The sequence below is a fragment of the Ranitomeya variabilis genome, chromosome 4 (assembly GCF_051348905.1).
Source record: "Ranitomeya variabilis isolate aRanVar5 chromosome 4, aRanVar5.hap1, whole genome shotgun sequence".
In the NCBI taxonomy this organism is placed as follows: Eukaryota; Metazoa; Chordata; class Amphibia; order Anura; family Dendrobatidae; genus Ranitomeya; species Ranitomeya variabilis.
The window spans coordinates 339,486,573-339,507,719 of NC_135235.1; the positions used below are offsets into that span (position 1 = coordinate 339,486,573).

At 45.5% G+C, this 21,147-nt stretch overlaps 1 protein-coding gene across 2 annotated transcripts in view; it reads right to left on the minus strand.

The window, feature by feature from the left end:
- Positions 1-21,147, minus strand: part of ATG12 (autophagy related 12) — a 73,871-nt gene that overhangs the window by 13,440 nt on the left and 39,284 nt on the right. Inside the window, exon 2 of one of the 2 annotated variants that reach the window (XM_077250645.1) lies at positions 10,823-10,959. In XM_077250645.1, coding sequence (XP_077106760.1) covers positions 10,823-10,959 — 137 coding nt within the window. Of the gene's footprint in view, positions 1-10,743; positions 10,960-21,147 lie in introns of both variants that reach the window. The other variant, XM_077250644.1, reaches the window with a different exon arrangement.

The window sequence follows — 21,147 nt, forward strand, 5'->3', positions numbered from 1 at the left end:
CCTCGACGGGATAGTACGTCATATGGGATTAAGGGGTTAATGACCAGTGTCCCTTTATGTGGTAATAACTCAGGAACGCTTCAATGGATTCTAGTGATTCTGAGAATGTTTTTTTGTGACATATTGGGCTTCATGTTAGTAATTTTAGGTCGATAATTTTTGCGTTTATGTGTGAAGGTGGGGGGAAAAAAAAAAACAAAAAAAAGAACTAAATTTGGCGAAAATGTTGCTATTTTTAAATTTTGAATTTTATTCTGTTAAACCAGAGAGTTATGTGACACAAAATAGTTAATAAATAACATTACCCACATGTCTACATGTCTACTTTACATCAGCACAATTTTGGAAACAAAATTTTTTTTTGCTAGGAAGTTATAAGGGTTAAAATTTGACCAGCGATTTCTCATTTTTACAACAAAATTTACAAAACCATTTTTTTTTAGGGACCACCACACATTTGAAGTTAGTTTGAGGGGTATATATGGCTGAAAATACCCAAAAGTGACACCATTTTAAAAACTGCACCCCTCAAGGTGCTCAAAACCACATACAAGAAGTTTATTAACCCATTAGGTGCTTCACAGCAGCAGAAGCAACCTGGAAGGAAATAGAACATTTCACTTTTTAGTCACAAAAATGATCTTTTAGAAACAATTTTTTTATTTTCCCAAGGGTAAAACGAGGAACTGGACCCTGAAAGTTATTGTACAAATTGTCCTGAGTACGCTGATACCCCATATGTGGGGGCAACCACTGTTTGGGCGCACGACAGGGCTCGGAAGGGAAGGAGCGCCATTGGACTTTTTGAATTAAAAATTGGCTCCAATCTTTAGTGGACACCATGCCGCATTTGGAGAGCCCCTGTGTGCCTAAATATTGGAGCTCCATCACAAGTGACCCCATTTTGGAAACTAGACCCCCCAAGGAACTTATCTAGTTGCATAGTGAGCACTTTGAACCCCCAGGTGCTTCACAAAGTGATCCTTAAAAGTACTTTTTTCACAAAAAATTTCTTTTAGTCTCTATTTTTTCATTTTCACATGGGCAACAGGATAAAATGAATTTGTTGGGCAATTTCTCCTGAGTACACCGATACCTCACATGTGGGGGTAAACCACTGTTTGGGCACACTGCAAGGCTCGGAAGGGAAGGAGGGCCATTTGACTTTTGAATGCAAAATTAGCTCCAATCGTTAGCGGACACCATGTCGCGTTTGGAGACCCCTGTGTGCATAAACACCGGAGCTCCCCCAACAAATGACCCCATTTTGGAAATTAGACCTTCCAAGGAACTAATCAGATGTGCGATGAGCACTTTGAACCCCCAAGTGCTTCACAGAAGTTTATAACGCAGAGCCATGCAAATAAAAAATCATTTCTTTCCTCAAATTATTTTTTAGCCCGCAATTTTTTATTTTCACAAGGGTAACAGGAGAAATTGGACCCCAAAAGTTGTTGTCCAGTTTGTTCTGAGTACGCTGATACCCCAAACAGAAATTTATAACGCAGAGCTGTGAAAATAAAAAATCTTTTTTTAAATTTTTTTTTTTTTCCCACAAAAATGTAAGTTATTAGCCCCAATTTGTTATTTTCCCAAGGGTAACAGGAGAAATTAGATCCCCAAAGTTGTTGTGCAATTTTTCCTGAGTACGCTTATGCCCCATATTTTTAGGTAAACCACTGTTTGGGCACACGCCGTGGCTTGAAAGGGAGGGAGCACCATTTGACTTTTTGAACGCAAGTTTGGCTGGAATCAATGGTGGCGCCATGTTGCATTTGGAGACCCCTGATGTACCTAAACAGTGAAAAACCCCTCAATTCTAACTCCAACACTAACCCCAACACACCCCTACCCTAATCCCAACTCTAGCCATAACCCTAATCCCATCCCTAACCCCAACCCTAACCCCAACTCTAACCATAACCCTAACCACAAGCCTAACCCTAACCCCAAAACACCCCTAACCCTAATCTTTACCCTATTTCCAACCCTAACCCTAATTCCCACCCTAACTCTAATTCGAACCCTAACCCTAAGGCTATGTGCCCACGTTGCAGATTCGTGTGAGGATTTTTCCACAGTTTTTGAAAAATCCGCAGGTAAAACGCACTGCGTTACACCTGCGGATCTACCGTGGATTTCCAGTGTTTTTTGTGCGGATTTCACCTGCGGATTCCTATTGAGGAACAGGTGTAAAACGCTGCGGAATCCGCACAAAGAATTGACATGCTGCGGAAACACAGGTATTACATACCTGGTAATGTGTTTTTTCATGAGACATGACAGCACCACGAGAGAGGGGATCCGACCATCAAGGACAGGAAACCTTCAAGATAAAAGGGGCGGCTTCTGTCTCCACATCAGTTGTTTTACAGAGTACGAGAGGAACTCCGCTGGTTAGTGTACACATAAATAATACATCTTATATGGTTCTATTCACCGATACCCCAGGGAGTGTATAATACAAATAATGCACCCAACTAATGACGTGATCAAAAGGGTGGGAATATGAGGGTGCCGTCATGTCTCATGAAAAAACACATTACCAGGTAAGTAATACCAGTGTTTTTCCATCATACATGACGGCACCACGAGAGAGTTACAGAGATTTGTATTCTCTTTAGGGAGGGATCAATGCTTGTAACACTCTTCTCCCAAATGTGAGATCAGAGGTAGCAGATAGGTCTAGCCTATAATGTTTAAAAAATGTAGACTGAGAGGACCAAGTGGCCGCCTTACAGATTTGGTTGATGGTAGCATCTGCTCTCTCCGCCCATGACGTCGCCATGGACCTCGTGGAGTGGGCTCTCAGACCCTGTGGAATAACCCTGCCTGCCCTACTATACGCTAGAATATTGGCCTCTCACCCATCTAGCTAAAGTTTGTTTTGAGGCTTTAAGGCCTTTCCTTGACCCCTGGAATGAACCAAATAAAGCCCTCTGTTTCCTCCAGGATTTTGTCATCTCTAAATACTGTAGGATACATCTCCTGACATCTAGGCAATGGAGTCTCTCCTCTTTCTTGTTACTAGGATTGGGACAGAAAGAGGGCAGGGTTATATCCTGAGCCCTATGGAATCTCGATACCACTTTGGGGAGATATGCCGGATCTAATTTTAATATAACCCTATCGTCCATAATTTGTGTGTAAGGGGGGGGGGGGTCAGCTGACAACGCGTGTAAGTGCCCCACCCTACGGGCCGATGTAAGTGCCAACAACAAAGCTGTCTTTAATGTCAGTACTTTATCTGATGTTGTATTTAACGGCTCAAAGGGGCTTTCTGTCAAAGTTGTTAACACTAAATTTAGATCCCATGGTGGAGGAGTAGGGGATGGAACAGAGTCAGCTCTACAGGCTCGGATAAACCTCACCACCCACCTATTGCTTGCCAGGTCACAGTTGAAAAGGGCTGCTAAGGCTGAAATGTGTACTTTGAGGGTACTAACAGCTAACCCCAGATCTAAGCCCTTTTGTAGGAACTCCAGTATTGCCACTATCGGGACCTCCCCTTCCCGTATTGGCCCTGAACTGGACAGGAATTTCTTCCATATTCTCCCATAGATCTTGGTCATTACTGGTTTTCTGCTACTGAGCAAGGTGGATACTAAACCATCTGAGAACCCTTCTTTCTCTAGTAACGACCGTTCAAATGCCAGGCTGTCAAATGTAGCCCGGAACTCTGCGGGTGGTTGAAGGGACCCTGTGTTAGAAGGTCCTGGTCTTCTGGGAGAACCCACGGGTCCGTCATCACTGACATCACTCAGCCAGTAAAACCATGGTCTTTTCGGCCAGAAGGGAGCTATTTCAATCACTCTGGCCTTGTCCTCCCTGATCTTCCTCAGAACTGCTGGGATTAGACATATCGGTGGGAAGGCATACAGGAGTTCTGACGTCCATTCTAAGCTGAAGGCGTCTACTGCCAACAGCCTGTCTGCTGGGTTCAGGGAGCAGAATTTTTGAACTTTTTTGTTGGCTTTCGAGGCAAAGAGGTCTATACTGGGTCTTCCCCACATGTGTATTATCCGTTGAAAAATGGACTTTTTTAGGGACCATTCCCCTTGCCTCAAGTGGTTCCTGCTTAAAAAGTCTGCCTTTATGTTGTCCACACCTCGAATATGCAGGGCCGATAATGAAAGGAAATGCCTTTCGGCTAGAGTCATGAGTCTTCTGGTTATGTGCATCAGTGACTGAGAACCGGTGCCCCCCTGGTGGTTCACGTATGCGACCGCTGTTCGGTTGTCCGATAGGACTCTCACGTGATGCCCTGTCAAGTGTGGGAGTAATCTCTCTAGCACCTTTTCTGTTGCTAGGAGTTCCCACTCGTTTGAGGATAGATATTTCTCATCTTGAGCCCAGGGATCTTGGACCCATACTGTGTCTGAGTGAGCTCCCCACCCCCATGGACTGGCGTCCGTTGTGATCACTTTGGAGGCTGTATATGTCCAGGGAACTCCTCTCGGAGATGACTATCTGTAACCACCATCTGAGTGATCGGAGTACAGAGAGAGGGAGAATGAGCTTCTGCTCTAGCTGCCCCTGAAGTTCCAGGTCGTTCTGCAGCACACACCACTGCAGTTCTCTTGCATGGAACTGGGCCCATTTTACTGCCGGTATGCAGGAGGTTAGGGACCCCAATACTGACATGGCTCTTCTTAAAGTCATCTCTGGCTTTTCAATGTGGTCTTAATCATCTGTTTGATTTTTTCCTCTTTTTCTTCTGGGAGGCGACACTCCTGTGTCACGGAGTCTACCGTTATCCCCAGGAAATTCTGGACCATTGCTGGCTCTAGTTTGGATTTCTTGAGGTTTAGTTGCCATCCCAGTGTCTGTACAGTGTCCATCACTATCCTGACCTGCTCCTGACAGTGATGAAAGTTCTTCCCCACTATCAGGAAGTCGTCCAAGTAGGGTATTATCAGAGTGTCTTTTTCTCTGAGATGTGCTGTGACCTCTGCAATCAGCTTTGTAAATACCCGTGGGGCTGTTGCTATCCCAAAGGGCAGAGCCCTGTACTGAAAGTGATGCAACTGGGACCCCATCTGAACTGCCACTCTGAGAAACTGACGATCTTGTTGTCTGATTGGGACGTGATAATAAGCGTCCTTGAGGTCGAGGACGGACATGTAACACTGGGGATATAGAAGTTTCACCGCTGATTTTATGGTTTCCATCTTGAATGATGGTATTATAAGAAATTTGTTGAGACCTTTTAAATTTATTATTGTCCTCCAAGAATGGTCTTTTTTTTTAATGAGAAAAAGAGGGGAATAAAATCCTTCCCTCCTTTCCTCTATAGGAACTTCTTCCAAGACGTGTTTGTCTAGGAGTGATGTTACTTCCCCCTCCAGACTGTCTTGTTTCTCTTGGGAGGACTGTACCGGGGTCTGCATATATCTTTTTGGAGGCCAGTGGTGGAATTTTAGTTTTAGGCCTGACCCTATGATCTGTCGGATCCATACGCTGGATGAGATCCTCTCCCAGGCTGGAAGGAAGTGAGAGAGCCTCCCTCCCACCTGAGAAAGACAGTCACTGGGAGGGTTTCTTGGTGTCTCTGGGGGACTTGCCAAAATAGAAGCCCTTTCCTCCCCTGGGTCGCTTGTCCAGGTTACTCCTGTCTCGGACTCTATACTGCTGCCTTCGGAATTTTTGGCCTCTCCGAAAGGAACGACGAAAGGGCTGAAATGGCTGTTTTGGAAAGTTTTTCTTTTTGTCACCGGCTTTCTCCAACACCTCGTCTAACGCCGGTCCAAACAGGAAGTTCCCCTCACAAGGCAAAGAGCATCTTCTTCATCTTTTCCTGAGTATCTCCTGGCCAGCATTTAAGCCATAAGGCACGGCGTCCTGTGTTTGCTAAAGCTGCTGACTTTGCTGCTAGCCTAGCCGAGTCTGCTGACGCTTCAGCTAGAAACACTGCCACTGTTCTCATGGTTGGTATTGCCTCTAGGATAGCTTCTCTGGGAACTTTTTGTTCTACCTGTTCCTCCAGGTTGTCTATCCAGATTTTAAGGGATCTGGCTACACAAGTGGCCGCGATAGCTGGCCTTAGTGCTCCTGCCGAGGCTTCCCATGCTGACTTCAGGGAACTGTCCACCTTCCTATCCAGAAGATCTTTTAGAGAACCTAGGTCCTCGAATGGCAGGGAGGATTTCCTGGCAACCTTTGAGACTGCCACATCAATCTTTGGGGCTCTATCCCAAGATGAGGACGCCTCTTCCTCAAATGGATACCTTCTCTTTAGGGGGGTGGTTATCTGGGACATTTTTTCCGGTTTTTGCCATTACCTTTTAATCAGTTCTTGTAGCTGTTCATTAATAGGGAATGACCTCCATTTCCTCTTTTGCAGACCACTGAACATAAGTTCTTGTGCTGTCTTCTTTGCCTTCTCATCTACCAGCCCCATGGTAGAGCGAACAGCTTTAATAAGCTTATCCATAGCTTCCGCTGGAAATACATCTTCCTCCTCTGAGCTACTATCTGAGCAGCGAGCTGTATCTGAGTCCCCCTCTGACTCTGAGGAATCTCTTTGGGATGCTACTGAGGGGCTGGATCTGTCCCTAGATCTGGCATCTGTGTCAGCTGTCTGTAATGCTTTTACAGACCTAGAGACTTCGGACTGGATCAGAGATCTTAGGCTGTCCGTAAAGGAGGGTGTTTCCTCCGCCACAGTCTTGTTGATACACTCCTGACACAGTCTTTTACCCCAAGATGGCTTTAAAGGCTTTTTACATAAGGGACATTCCTTATTTTTATTCTTTGCCTTTACTTTTTGGGGACCTCCTATACTCCACCCCCCAATGTATGTAAGAAAAGAGGGGAGAGAGGAGATAAGAGAAAAGAACAGACATTAGCGTGCTGGACTTTCTCGCAGTTCACTCACCACTCGGACGCTTTCAAAGTACGGGTACCGGATCCGGAGGTTGATTGGTTTTCTCCGTGTCTTCCAATGAGACTAGGGACCCCTCCTTGGTATGCCGATCCATCCGTACGCTGTCTGAGCGGCTTCTGCTGCTGCCATGGCGGATCTGGCTCTTTTCGCTTGAGCGAGACTGCCTCTCCTGCACCTCTTGCTGTGGCATCAAATGTTCTGGTGAAAAGCTCTCCATCATACACACCACCTCGCAACAAGAGTAGTCACCTTCAACCTCACCTGGTTTAGTGACACAGGGCAGCGCATCTGGTTCATTTAAATAGATTCACTCCCTTTTTTTTTTTTAATGGATCACCTGGTTGATCCTGCCTTTACTGGACGCTTCAGTAATCAGGTGTATGTTCGCACCTGTCATGAATGATTACCTAGCTGATCGTGCCTGCATCACTTCCGGTGCTCCTATATGCAATCAATCACCTGGTTGATCCTGCCTTTGCCGCCGCTAGCGCAACGCCTGTGCTGTATAATTATGCCAGAGCGCGCACCCGGCAACCACTTCCGATGCGCGCTCACAATTCACCTGGTTGATCCTGCCTCTCCGAACACTACGGACGGGCCCGCCTCTTTCGGTCCCCCTGCTGCTTAGCACCTCTATAACATTCCGAGTGCTGCCGCCGGGTATTGTGCGCATGCGCGTACCCACCATTTCCGGGTACCCGACGCCGGCTGAGCAGGAGCTCGCAGCGCTGGAAAATGTCCACGCCACGGACTCCAGGAGACAGCGCCGCATTCACCCCCCCAACGACCAGACGCCTCTCAGCGGACACCGCTCCTTTGTTCAGGTACCGACCAGGGAGGAGGGGGGAAGGGGGGAGACCTGCTCTTCACGCTCGACAGGGAGGGCCCCAAAACCTCTGAGGAGCTTACCTAGCCCGGGCACCGATGTGCCTTACGGGCTGCATGGCCACCTTTGGTCAACAGGGGGGGCACCATAGTGACCCTCGTGGACATAAGGATTTTCCAATCAACAGGGGGGAAACGCCACCTGCGGCCCTCGTGGATAATATTCACTCGGGCGTTCGCCTCGCGGGCTGTGGCCATGCTTCGCTCAGGGGGGGCATGGTATACATGGCCCCCGAGGCGACTACCGGTACCTGTTGATGGGTGCAGCAGACCAGCGCCTGCCCAAATCCACCCGACCCAGGCATCCTCTTCTGTCTTCATCAGAAGTCTTCCATCTTGAGGGTTCCACGTCAAGGACAGGAAACCAACTGATGTGGAGAGAGGAGCCGCCCCTTTTATCTTGAAGGTTTCCTGTCCTTGATGGGCGGATCCCCTCTCTCGTCATGTATGATGGAAAAAATACAACGCAGCGTTTCCGCGCGGTATTTTCTGCACCATGGGCACTGCGGATTTGGTTTTCCATGCGTTTATAAGGTACTGTAAACGTGATGGAAAACTGCTACGAATCCGCAGCGGCTAATCCGCTGCGGATCCGCAGCCAAATCCACACCATATGCACATAGCCTAATTCTAACCCTAGTTCTAACCGTAATCCTAGTGGAAAAATAAAAGTAAATATATTTTCTTTATTTTATTATTGTCCCTACCTATGGGGGTGATAAAGGGGGGGTTTATTTATTATTTTTTTCATTTTGATCGCTGTGATAGAACCTATCACAGCGATCAAAATGTGCCTGGAATGCGAGCGCACTACGCATGCAAGACGGACGGACACCGGAGGTCGGTAACTATGTGGGGATGGGATCGGACAGCGGGGGGGGGGGTGAGATCGGACTGAGGGGCGGAGCAGACAGGAGGACGGAGGGGAGCGGAGCACAGGACATGAAGGAGGACGGGGGCGGTGGATCGGTGGCAGATCACGGTCTCCAGCCATGGCCGATGATATTGCAGCAATTTTTATTGGTGAAATATTACGATTGCTCTGATTGAAAGTGAAACGTCACTTTCAACAGCCAATCAGAGCGATTGTAGCCACGGGGGGCGAAGTACCACTCCCCCTGTCCCTGCCGGTAAGATGAAATTAGTTATCCCTTTCACCCGATCTGCAGGGGCGATCATTCTGTGACACAGCATATGCGTTACAGGTCGGATTGGCACCGACTTTCATGACGCATACGCTGTGTCACAGGTCGGGAAGGGGTTAAGAACTGCCGTTTGCATAAGTTATTGGCTGCCTTAAGTGTGTGCTTGCAACCGATTTGCTATGCAGAAGAAAGGAGAAATGGGAATTTCCAGCACGTCCATCCAGTGTAAGTAAAATAACCAAAATTTATTAGAACATTTTAAAAAACAATTTAAAAAAAAAAGAGAGATGAACCCTCTTTGCCTGACGCGTTTCTGGCGCACCACAGCGCCCTTAGTCATAGGAACTAATACAACATGGATAAACAGTTTTATATATGACAGGGAACCAATCACAGACATAGCAATCAATTTCATTGGAAAAGGCTGCAGCTAGACTCACATAACAGAACTTTAACTTATTTTTCTCCAAATATATTGGAAATACACAAATATCTGTTTTAAATTACCACAAAATCTGTTTGTCAATTCAATATATATAAAAAAGATCATTTTTGTAATTCATACCATGTGGATATTTGGTGTCTAAAGTTAGAAACCAAAAAGCTTCCCGCAGAGCTAATTGCTTCCTCCAATCTCCACCTCTAGGTGACTGACTAACCCTTTCAATGCCAAAAAAAGAAAAATCTGATAGATCGCCTTTGTGCACAGAAATAAAATGTTTAGTAGCCCCAGAATAACCTGAATTATTATTTTTTATATTAGCTATATGTTCCGAAATTCTTTTTTTAATTTTCCTTGTGGTATAACCTATATAGCAAATATTGCAGGCTTTGCATTTTATGCAGTATATGACATGATCAGAGTCACAATTGATAAATGATTTTATATTATAAGTGACATTGTGATTCGAAGAAAAAGAATCTGATTTGCTATGCAGTTAGCACATGCAGTTTTGAAGCTGGCCAGGTAGCTGGGTCCGGCCCCTGTGCCCCTCCGATACGCCAGATGAAAAGCTGCCTCCGTTTGGAGCTTGGGTTATCACATAAGTCAGACCAAACGTGCAACCATGCCAATGGTGTGAATGTCGATCTTCATGAGCACACTGCCCCAAGAATGAAGCTGAGCTCCTGAACAAAAAAGAGCCGTGTATCTAAGCCATCATGTGTGATCCTAAAAGTTTTAGTGCTTGAGCTGCGTCTTTTTCCAAGCGAAAAAAAATAATTTTAATAAACAAATTGCAAGGTGTGCTGTGATCCCACCTCTGTAACTTTGAAAACAAAAGCTGTAAATGTCCCATATAGTAGCTTTGTAGTCTGGAGTTCAAATGGTCCCGAATCAGCACAGGACCGGAGACACCCGCAGCAGCACTGCCAGACACCAACGTAGCACCGCCAGGCACCCGAATCACCGCCAGACACCCCATCATCCCAGCCTGCAGCAATGATAGCGGTAAGGTATATACGCTTTATAAGACACACCCCCATTTCCCCCCCAAATTTGGGTGGGAAAAAAAAAAGTGTGTCTTATAATACGAAAAATATAGTAGCCAATGTCATTAAGATCTATGTTTGGGGTCATCGTTTTGCTGCAGAGTAAGTCTGGAGCCAATCAGACCGCCTCCCTCACAGTAATACATGATGGATAAGTACCTGCCTGTATTTCTCAGGAGTGATCCAAAATCCAAATTAATTTTTCATCCTATTTCCCCGCCTATTTAATGCTATGATCTAAACTATTTTCTAATATGCCACAATGTTTGCATAGATTTCTTTTATTCATTGCTAAATATAAAACTATTAGCATTTATATTTTTTAAAACATCTTACGCTGCAGCATTTGCTCCACATCAAACTTTTGTGCTGTACTGTATAGTTTAATGTGATCGTTATTCAATGTAAAAAGTACCATCTGTTCTGATGCTTCCAGCTTCAGGTACTTTTTGATGAAGTCCATAAGTCCTTGCACTGTTCGAGTTCTCTCTATAGTCCACTTCTTATTTTTCATTATTGGTGTATCCCCAACAGCCTTCAGTAGGACATCAACTGGAAATTAAAAAAGGATTTATTTAGAGCGGTTTTCATCCACAAAATCTCTGATTTAAACGTTAAGATTGTAACCCACTCCAAGACAGGAGATATTTAGCCAATCGGGAGGGTTGGAGTGTGAGGCGCACGCCTCGTAATGAATCTGGCAAGATGAGGAAAGGTGTGCACCTCTGTGTGCCTCGCCACAAATTTTACTCCAGTCCCTTAGGCTGCTTTCACACGTCAGTTATTTTGCAGTCAGGCACAATCCGGCGAATTTTGAAGAAAAAAAAAAAAACAGATCCGGCAAAAGTTGTCACCGGATCCGTTTTTTTTCTCATAGACTTGTATTAGCTCCAGATTGCGATGGATGGCCTCAGGTTTCATCCATTTTTTGTCGGATCCGTCGAAAATTTGTTTTCCAGTGGCCGGAGAAAACGGACATAAGAACGTTTTTTCTGTCCGTCAAAAAAACGGACAGCGAAGGATCCATCGAAAAATGGATGAAACGTGAGGTGTGAAATTATGGAATCCGGCGACTGATTCAGTCAGTTTTTCACAATTTGCAACAGATCCGTTTTTTCAAAAATTCACCTGATTCAGACTGACGGCAAAAAACGGATGTGTGAAAGTAGCCTTACTAGAGAAAGATTTGTGTAGTTACGAATGTCGTCATGAATTTGATGAGCAGCAGTCGCCGTGATCCTGTCCCAGCTCTGACAATCTTTGTTGGAGCTGTGGGAAAAAACTGGCGTGAAAGTCACCACACTGTAGCACAGCTGAATTGTGACAGTTTTTAATACTTTTGAAAACCTTTTACAAATTCTGGAGTAAAAGCTTTGCTGAATCCCCTTAGGCTGTGTGCACACTGGGCGTTTTTGTGTTTTTTCCGCATGGAATTGGCCCAAAAACTCTAGGGAACCCTTATGCCAGCAAAGTCAATGAGAATCCGGAACTGCTGTGCACATTATCAGTAATTTTCCAATCCGGATTTGTGTTACTTTTTAATCCGCAGCATGTCAGCTCTTTGTGCATTTTTGCTGCGTTTTTCACCCATTGACTTCATTTGAGTCAGTCAAATACGCAGGTATAAACACGTTTGCAGATTTGCTGAGTTTCTGCTTGCATTTTTACAGACTTCATATCGGGCGTTTCCCACGCATGACACTATGTCAGAGCAAGAAACACTGGCGTGGCTGTTCTGATCAGCAGTAACGTTACTCCCGGTAAGATTCTTACCATCGGTCACAGAGCTGCGGGGTCACGCTGTCAGAAGACCCCACAGATTTGACTGTGACTCGCAGTAAAAAGAGTACCGCATGTCACCGCCGTTGGCTGATCGCCAATAGATGCTACTGCAAAGGCACGGCAGGCACCATTTTGGGAGGTTTTTTTTCTGAAGAAATTGATATAACTAAATAAAATAGCCTGCCTGCTGAATGTGATTTTTTTCTTCTTCAAACAATATTATATTCAGTATGTAAAATAGAGGGCAGGTCAGTGAGGGATCAGTGAGCTGTCATTAGCCATGCTTGTGAATATGTAAGCAGACCCCCACAGGCCGCCCCGGAGCATAAGTATATCATTAACCGAAAATAAAGACTAAACAACCACAAAACGGATTTCATCACCAGGTCTCATTAATCAGTATAACGGCGCCGACCTGACAGTCTGTGGGTGGTTACTGTGCACAATCCTGCTGACAGGTTCCCTTTAAGGCCATGTGCACACGTTCAGTATTTTTCGCGTTTTTTTCACGTTTTTTCGCTATAAAAACGTGATAAAAACGCGAAAAAAACGCTAACATATGCCTCCTATTATTTACAGTGTATTCCGCATTTTTTGTGCAAATGTTGCATTTTTTTCCGCGAAAAAAATCGCATCGCGGAAAAAAAGCATTAAGCTACTTACGGGTAGCGGCATTTTTCGGAGGCCCATGACAGCACTACGAGAGAGGGGATCTGCCCTTAAGGAACAGGAAACCTACAGATACAAAAGGGCGGCACCTCTCCCATGCATCAGTTGTATTTCAGAGCCTTGAGAGGACTACCGCGGTTAGTGGCATACAAATATACATTATATACATTTTGAAAACGAAAATATTTTATTAATTTATAACTAGACACCATACGTGAGATCTACATATCACACTATATACATATCAGGAAGTGCAACCCCCACGTGAATAGGGAGGGAACTAAGGGTGCTGTCATGGGCCTCCGAAAAATGCCGCTACCCGTAAGTGGCTTAATGCTTTATTCGGACTCCCATGACAGCACTACGAGAGATTTACAGAGATGCAAGCTACCTTAGGGAGGGACTATAGTCTGCAGCACCCTTAACCCGAAGGTGAGATCAGAGGAGGACCCCAAATCCAACAGATAGTGCTTAAAGAACGTGGAAGGGGATGACCAAGTGGCCGCCTTACATATTTGTTCCACCGATACTCCAGATCTTTCTGCCCAGGATGACGCCATGGCTCGGGTGGAATGTGCCTTTAGATTCTGCGTAGCTGGCCCCCCACCCGCTGTATAAGCCATAGAAATAGTTTCCCTAATCCATCTAGCCAGTAAATATTTTGACACTCTACATCCTTTCTTTGGACTTTGGAAGGAAAGAAGCAGTGCCTCATCCTTCTTCCAGCTATTGGTGACTGAAATATATCGTAGGAGAGACCTCCTAACGTCTAGCGTATGAAGCTCCTGCTCTTTAGGATTAGATGGATGGATTAGGAACAAAAGATGGTAAAACTATTTCCTGCGACCTATGAAACCGTGTTGCTACCTTCGCCAGATATGCTGGGTCTGGTCTAAGGACTACTCTGTCAGGCAGGAACTCTGTATATGGGGGAAGCCTGGAAAGTGCCTGGATATCCCCTACCCTGCGAGCTGAGGCTATGGCAATCAAGAAGGCCGTCTTAAGTGTCAACATTTTAATCGAGGCCTCGTGTAGAGGTTCAAAGGGGGGTTTTGTTAGGACAGAACTAAATTTAAATCCCACGGAACCGATCTATCTTTATACACTGGTCTAGTTCTACAGACCGCCTTCATAAACCTCGCTATCCAATAGTTATTAGCTATATTACAGGAAAACAGGGCACCCAGAGCTGAGACCTGTACTCTAAGGGTACTAGTAGAGAGTTTTAGCTCAAACCCCTTCTGTAGAAACTCTAAGATTTGTTTTATCGGCACCCCTTCTTGGATATTAAATTTTGAAACGGTCAAGAACTTCCACCAAGTCCTAGAGTAGATTTTTGTAGTTATTTGTTTCCTACTCTTTAGGAGCGTTTCTACCAAGTTCGGAGAGAAGCCTTTATCTACTAATAGTGACCGTTCAAACTCCACGCCGTTAAATGGAGCGCTGCCACGTGTGGATGGGAGATTGGTCCCTGAGAAAGTAAATTTGGGATCTCTGGCAGTACCCAGGGATCCGATACAGACATTGTCTTGAGCCAGGCAAACCAGGTTCTTCTGGGCCAAAAGGGGGCAACAAGGATGACTTTCGCTCGATCTTCTCTGATTTTTCTCACCACTAGAGGTATCAGATTCAGTGGTGGGAAGGCATAGGCCAGCGGAAAATCCCATTTTATTAGAAATGCGTCCACCGCCAGGGGATTTTCTCTGGGATTCAGAGAGCAAAAGAGTTTTACTTTTCTGTTGCCTCTGGTGGCGAACAGATCCACCACTGGTTGACCCCATCTGTGGATGATACGGTTGAAAATGTCTTCGTTGAGAGACCACTCTCCTTGTCATGTTTCGACTTAGGAAATCTGCTGTTATATTTTCCTTTCCTTTGATGTGGAGAGCCGTCAAAGATTGAAAACTGAGCTCTGCCACTTGGAACAAGCGATCCGTGATCTGCATTAAAGTCTCGGAACGTGTTCCCCCTTGCCGGTTTATGTAGGCGACTGCCACTCTGTTGTCCAACAGAATTCTGACGTGCTGACCCTGCAGATATATGAGGAATTTTTTAACAGCCAATTCAATTGCCAACAATTCCCTTTGATTGGATGAGAATGTTATGAAGGGTTCCCATTGTCCCAGGACCACCATGTCCCCCATATAAGCTCCCCACCCCGAAGAGCTGGCATCTGTGGTTATTACCTGGGTGACATTTACTATCCAGGGCACCCCTGCTGATAAATTCTGTATGTCTAACCACCACCTAAGGGAATTCAGTGTTATTGGCCCCAATGTTAATTTCCCATTTAGCGCGCCATTTAAGGCTCTGTCATGGAATAAAACTTCCTTTTGCAGGGATCTGGTGTGGAACTGAGCCCACTTAACGGCTGGGATGCAAGATGTGAGTGACCCAAGTAGGGACATGGCTTGCCTAAGCGTCATGGAGGGTGTTTTAATTGCTCTTAACACATAACTCTGAATTAGCTATTTTTTCTATAGGGAAAAGACACTGCTGTGTTACTGAATTCAATATTAACCCCAGGAATTTTTGCATATTTAGGGGCTGTAACTTAGATTTTTCGAAGTTTATGATCCAACCCAGATGTTCTAGTTTAGCTTTAGTAATTTCCCATTGTGACAGACAGTGATCCACTGAGTTCCCGACAGCGAGAAAATCGTCTAAGTAGGGGATTATAAGGACATTTGATTCCCTGAAATGCGCCATGACTTCCGCGATTATTTTAGTGAACACTCTAGGAGCAGAAGTTATCCCGAAGGGGAGTGCCCTGAACTGAAAATGTTGAATCGTTCCCTCCATTAACAGTGCTACCCTCAGGTATTGTTGGAAATCAGCATGAATGGGTACATGATAGTAGGCATCTTTCAAATCCACCACTACCATAAAACAGTTTTCAAAGAGCATTTTTATTGTCGAATTGATGGACTCCATTTTGAAAGTATGCTTTACCAAAAACTTATTGAGACCCTTAAGATTAATAATGGTTCTATAAGTGTTATCTGGTTTTTGGATTAGGAAAAGGGGAGAGTAAAACCCCTTCCCTGTCTGAGAATACGGTACTTCCACCAAAACATTTTTAGAACAAAGAGTCCTCACTTCCTCTTCCAGGGCAAATTGTTCAGTGGGAGATGAGCGCCAAGGTGTTAGCTTGAATTTGTCCCGCGGAGCCTGGACAAATTCAAGTTTGAGACCATGGGAAACAGTGTCTTTTATCCAAACGCTGTTTGTGATTTCTGACCATTCTGCCGAGAAATGCAACAGTCTCCCTCCCACCGGGATTGCTAGTCATTGTTCTTGTTTTTTGTTTTCCGTCGGGTTACGGCGAAACATGAGACCTGTACCTCGTTTTCGCTTATCGTCCCATCTGGATCGATCTCTACCCGGTGAGAAGACGCGCTTCCCTCCCCGATTGAGCCTTCTTTTGTTGAAGGGACGACGGTATGCATTAAATGTATTGGGAAACTTTTTCTTATCGTCTCCTGCCTTCTCCAGGAGTTCATCCAGGGTAGGCCCGAATAAATACTCACCTTTACAAGGGATAGCGCAGAGCTTTGCTTTCGCCTGCATATCCCCAGGCCAGCATTTCAACCATAGGGCTCTCCTTGCAGCATTAGAAAGCACCGCTGCTCTAGCTGCTAATTTAACGGAGTCAATTGAGGTGTCTGATAAAAAGGCCGCCCCCTCCTGGATTACTGGTAAAGCCGCGAGAATAGAGTCTCTAGAGGCCCCTTGTCTTAATTGGGTCTCTAACTGGTCCAGCCAGACCATCATTGACCTTGCCGTGCAGGTTGACGCCACCGCAGGTCTTAAGGAACCGGCTGCCATTTCCCAGGTTCCCTTTAAGAAGGTATCCACCTTCCTATCCAGGGGGTCTTTAAGCGTTCCCATGTCTTCAAACGGGAGAGAGGATCGCTTCGCTACTTTGGCAATTGCTGCATCCAGTTTTGGGGCCTTTTCCCAGTTACCTACTGCTGGGTCGTCAAAGGGATACCTTCGCTTTTGCGCAGGTGGTAAGGAACCTTTCCTCTCCGTTTTTTTCCACTCTTTGTTGATAAGTTCCTGTATCTTTTCATTCAGAGGAAAAACCTTACGCTTCCTTTGTTCTAACCCACTGAACATCATTTGTTCTTTGGATAGTTGAGGCTTGGGTTCTGTTATACCCATTGTGCCTCTGACTGCTTTTATTAACTTGTCTATTCTTTCCAAGGGTAAACAAAAACGAGCAGCGTCTTCTTCCGAGGAGGAGGATGATGCTGCTGCTGAATCGTCCGATTCTACGCTCTTGTCCTCCACAGATGAATCAGATGACCACTGAGACTTCCGTTTAGAGCCTCCTGACTGTGAAAGGCTCTTAATGGACTGCTTAACCTCCATCCTAACCATTTCCTTCAGACTGGCCGCAATAGAAGAGGATTCTTCTGCTACCGTCTGCTGGATACAGGGGTCACATAGCTTTTTTGGGTATGAGTCAGGCAAGGGAACCCCGCAGATGGCACATTCCCTATGCTTTGTTTTACTGGTGTTTTTCCTCCCCTGTGGAAACATATACGAGGGGAGACTAATCACTGAGTGAACATTCTCGAAGATCACTTACCAGTTGACGCCCATACCCAGAAAGCTACCGAAGTACGAGGGGGATTTTTTCTGGCTGACGCTCCAGACCCCTGTCTGGAGGAGCTTCCGCGGCCAGATCCATCGCGCCTTTTGCCATGCTCCTTCTCCACAGGCTTCTGGGGTGCTTCGTCCAGCAGCAGAGGCTGCTGATCCTGGTCGGACTCCATCCTTAGCAGATCTGGAGGCCAGAAGCCCGGAATGCGCATTTGGAGCTTTATAAATAGCCCCTCCTTCGGTCAGCGAAAGTTGCGCCACGCCTTCCGGTTAATCTTCCCCCCCCCCCCCCCGCAGCTGTAGGGGATCAGCAGACACCTGAGGGTGATCTGCGCACATTTTCCGGTGGGCGCCGCCATCTTGGAGCCCCTGCGCATGCGCAGAAGCTCCGTGACCCGGAAGTCATCGCCGGCTCCGCCCTCCGACGTCACCCTTAGTCCACAGCGCTTCCTGTCAGCGCTGTGAACAGCGTGGGACGCCGAGACCTTGCCAGGAGACTCCGGGAGGCGCCACCATGATGCCGCCGACCCTACAGAGGTGCCCACAGCATTTGGGGGAGGGGAACCGCCATACTCACCATGCGTCGGCTCTGGAGACAGGACACCCCCTGGCGACCGCTCCTCGCTGAATAGCCACCGCTGTGCAGCCCTGCCCGGGTCACCGTGACTACTTCAGGTACTCCGCACCGGCCGAGGTAGGAGACCCCCTCGCTACCTAAATCGGTCCGGCCGGCCTGGAATTCCTTGTAGAAGTTCTTCTGTAGGATCCAGTCCCTTTAGGAACAGGAAACCAACTGATGCATGGGAGAGGTGCCGCCCTTTTGTATCTGTAGGTTTCCTGTTCCTTAAGGGCGGATCCCCTCTCTCGTAGTGCTGTCATGGGAGTCCGAATAAAAGCAACATGTTCATTAAAAATGCGGAATTGCGGGGATTCCGCACACCTAGGAGTGCATTGATCTGCTTACTTCCCGCACGGGGCTGTGCACACCATGCGGGAAGTAAGCAGATTATGTGTGGTTGGTACCCAGGGTGGAGGAGAGGAGACTCTCCTCCACGGACTGGGCACCATATAATTGGTCAAAAAAAAAAAGAATTAAAATAAAAAATAGTCATATACTCACCTTCGATGGCCCCCGGAGTGTTCCCGACTCTCACCGCTGCATGCTGCCGCTTCGGCTCCTAAAGATGGTGTGGTTCAGGACCTGCGATGACGTCGCTGTCTTGTGATTGGTCGCGAGACCGGTCATGTGACCGCTCACGTGACCGCGACGTCATCGAAGGTCCTGAACCACACCATCTATAGGAACAGACGCCGCTGAGGATATCGTCCGTCCGCAGAGGGTGAGTATAACCATTTTTTTATTTTTATTATTTTTAAATATTCTATTTTTTACTATAGATGCTGCATAAGCAGCATCTACAGTAAAAAGTTGGTCACACTTGTCAAACACTATATTTGACAAGTGTGACCAACCTGTCAGTCAGTTTTCCAAGCGATGCTACAGATCGCTTGAAAAACCTTAGCATTCTGCAAGCTAATTACGCTTGCAAAATGCTAAAAAAAAAGGCGAAAAAAAACGCAAAAAAAAAAAATGCGGATTTCTTGCAGTAAATTTCCGGTTTTCTTCAGGAAATTTCTGCAAGAACTCCTGACGTGTGCACGTACCCTAATGGCTAACTAAAAAGATGGTAAAAACAGCAAGCTTTCAACACTATTATATGCCTGATGAAGAGATCAGAGTAAACACAAAATGTGAAGAGACACATACAGTCATGGCCAAAAGAAAGTGTTGGCACCTCTGAAATTGTTCCAGAAAATGAAATAGTTCTTCCAGAAAATAATTGGAATTGCACATGATTTGTTAGACACTTGTTTATTTCCTTTGTGTATTGGAAAAAAAAAAAAAAAAGAAAAAAAAAAAAAAAACCTGAAAAAAAGCAAGTTGCTCATAATTTCACACAAAACCCAAAAATGGGCTGGACAAAGTAGTTGGCACCTTTCCAAAATTTTGGGTAAATAACGCATTGCTTGTTCAAATTCACTTGTGGCAAGTAACAGGTGTGGGCAATATGAAAATCACACATGAAACCAGACAAAAAGAGAACTTGACTCATTCTTTGCATTGTGTGCCACACTAAGGGTATGTGCACACGTTGCGGATTCACAGCAGTTTTCCATCAGGTTTACAGTACCATGTAAACCTATGGAAAACCAAATCCGCTGTGCCCATGGTGCGGAAAATACCACACGGAAACGCTGCGTTGTATTTTCCGCAGCATGTCAATTTTTTGTGCGGATTCTGCAGCGTTTTACACGTGCTCCTCAATAGGAATCCACAGGTGTAAGTAAAACGGCATGTGAAATCCGCACGCAGTGCGTTTTACCTGCAGATTTTTCAAATACGGTGCAGAAAAATCTGCACACGAATCCACAAAGTGGGCACATAGCCTAAGCGTTTCTTCCTTGAATTTTCACTGTCACACCAGGCAGAAACTGCTTTTTCCATACAAAGAACCCTGGAATTGCTGTCATAGAGGTGAGCTAGTAATCATCTTTTTATCAAACAGGAAACATTTCTACCAAAATTTCTTCTCCGAATGGCGCTCCTTCCCTTCTGAGCTGTGCACCCAAACAGTGGTATAAAACCAATTAGGAATATATTATATTATTATACTAAACTATATTCTGAATACTATGAGGGGTGCACTTTTTCAAATGGTAAAGTGAGTGTGTGTGTGTGTGTGTGTGTGTGTGTGTGTGTGTGTGTGTGTGTGTGTGTGTGTGTGTGTGTGTGTGTGTGTTATCCAATACATAGGCCTCTCAAAAGGCACTGTAGCACTGAATCAACCCCTAAAAATAAGTTTCCAAAAGTACCTTGATCCAACAAGTATTGTTTCTCCTTGCGGAGAGTGACATGTTAAGCATGACGAGATGAGGAGACTTAAAGCCGCAATGCTCCTCTGGGAAACATGCAAATTGACTCTTCAGAGAGGAAGAGGACTAGAACTCTAGTGCCACCTATTGGAAGTAGCAATCCTAACAGTCATTGCTACTTCCAATAGGTGGCACTAGAGTTCTAGTTTTCTTCCTTTCTGAAGAGACAATTTCCAAAAGTACCTTGAAAATCTACTGCTAAACCTATAAGTTCTACTGACCCCAAAATACAAAAGGTATAAACATGAAGCCAATGCAAATAAAACATATGGGAAATGGCAATTGTTAACCATTTTTGTGCTATGACTATTTTAAAGGAGAGAAACAAAAGCTTGAAAATTGTTCCCTCTGCCAGTCCATAGACACTCCCACAGCACGATCGAGGGGTGCAATCAGACACCTAAAAATTGCCATTATTGTCTGTTCAACTGGCCTCACAAAAAAATGAAATAAAAAGTGATCAAAAAGCATTAAGCTACTTACGGTAGCGGCATTTCTCGGAGGCCCATGACAGCACGACGAGAGAGGGGATCCGCCCATTAGGAACAGGAAACCTACAGATACAAAAGGGCGGCACCTCTCCCCTGCATCAGTTGTATTTCAGAGCCTTGAGAGGACTACCGCGGTTAGTGGCACACAAAAATATACATTATATACAGTTTATATACAAAATTTTAGCCAATATATAGGAACTGGGTATCATACGTGAGATATATACATTATAGGAGGTGCAACCCCCACGTG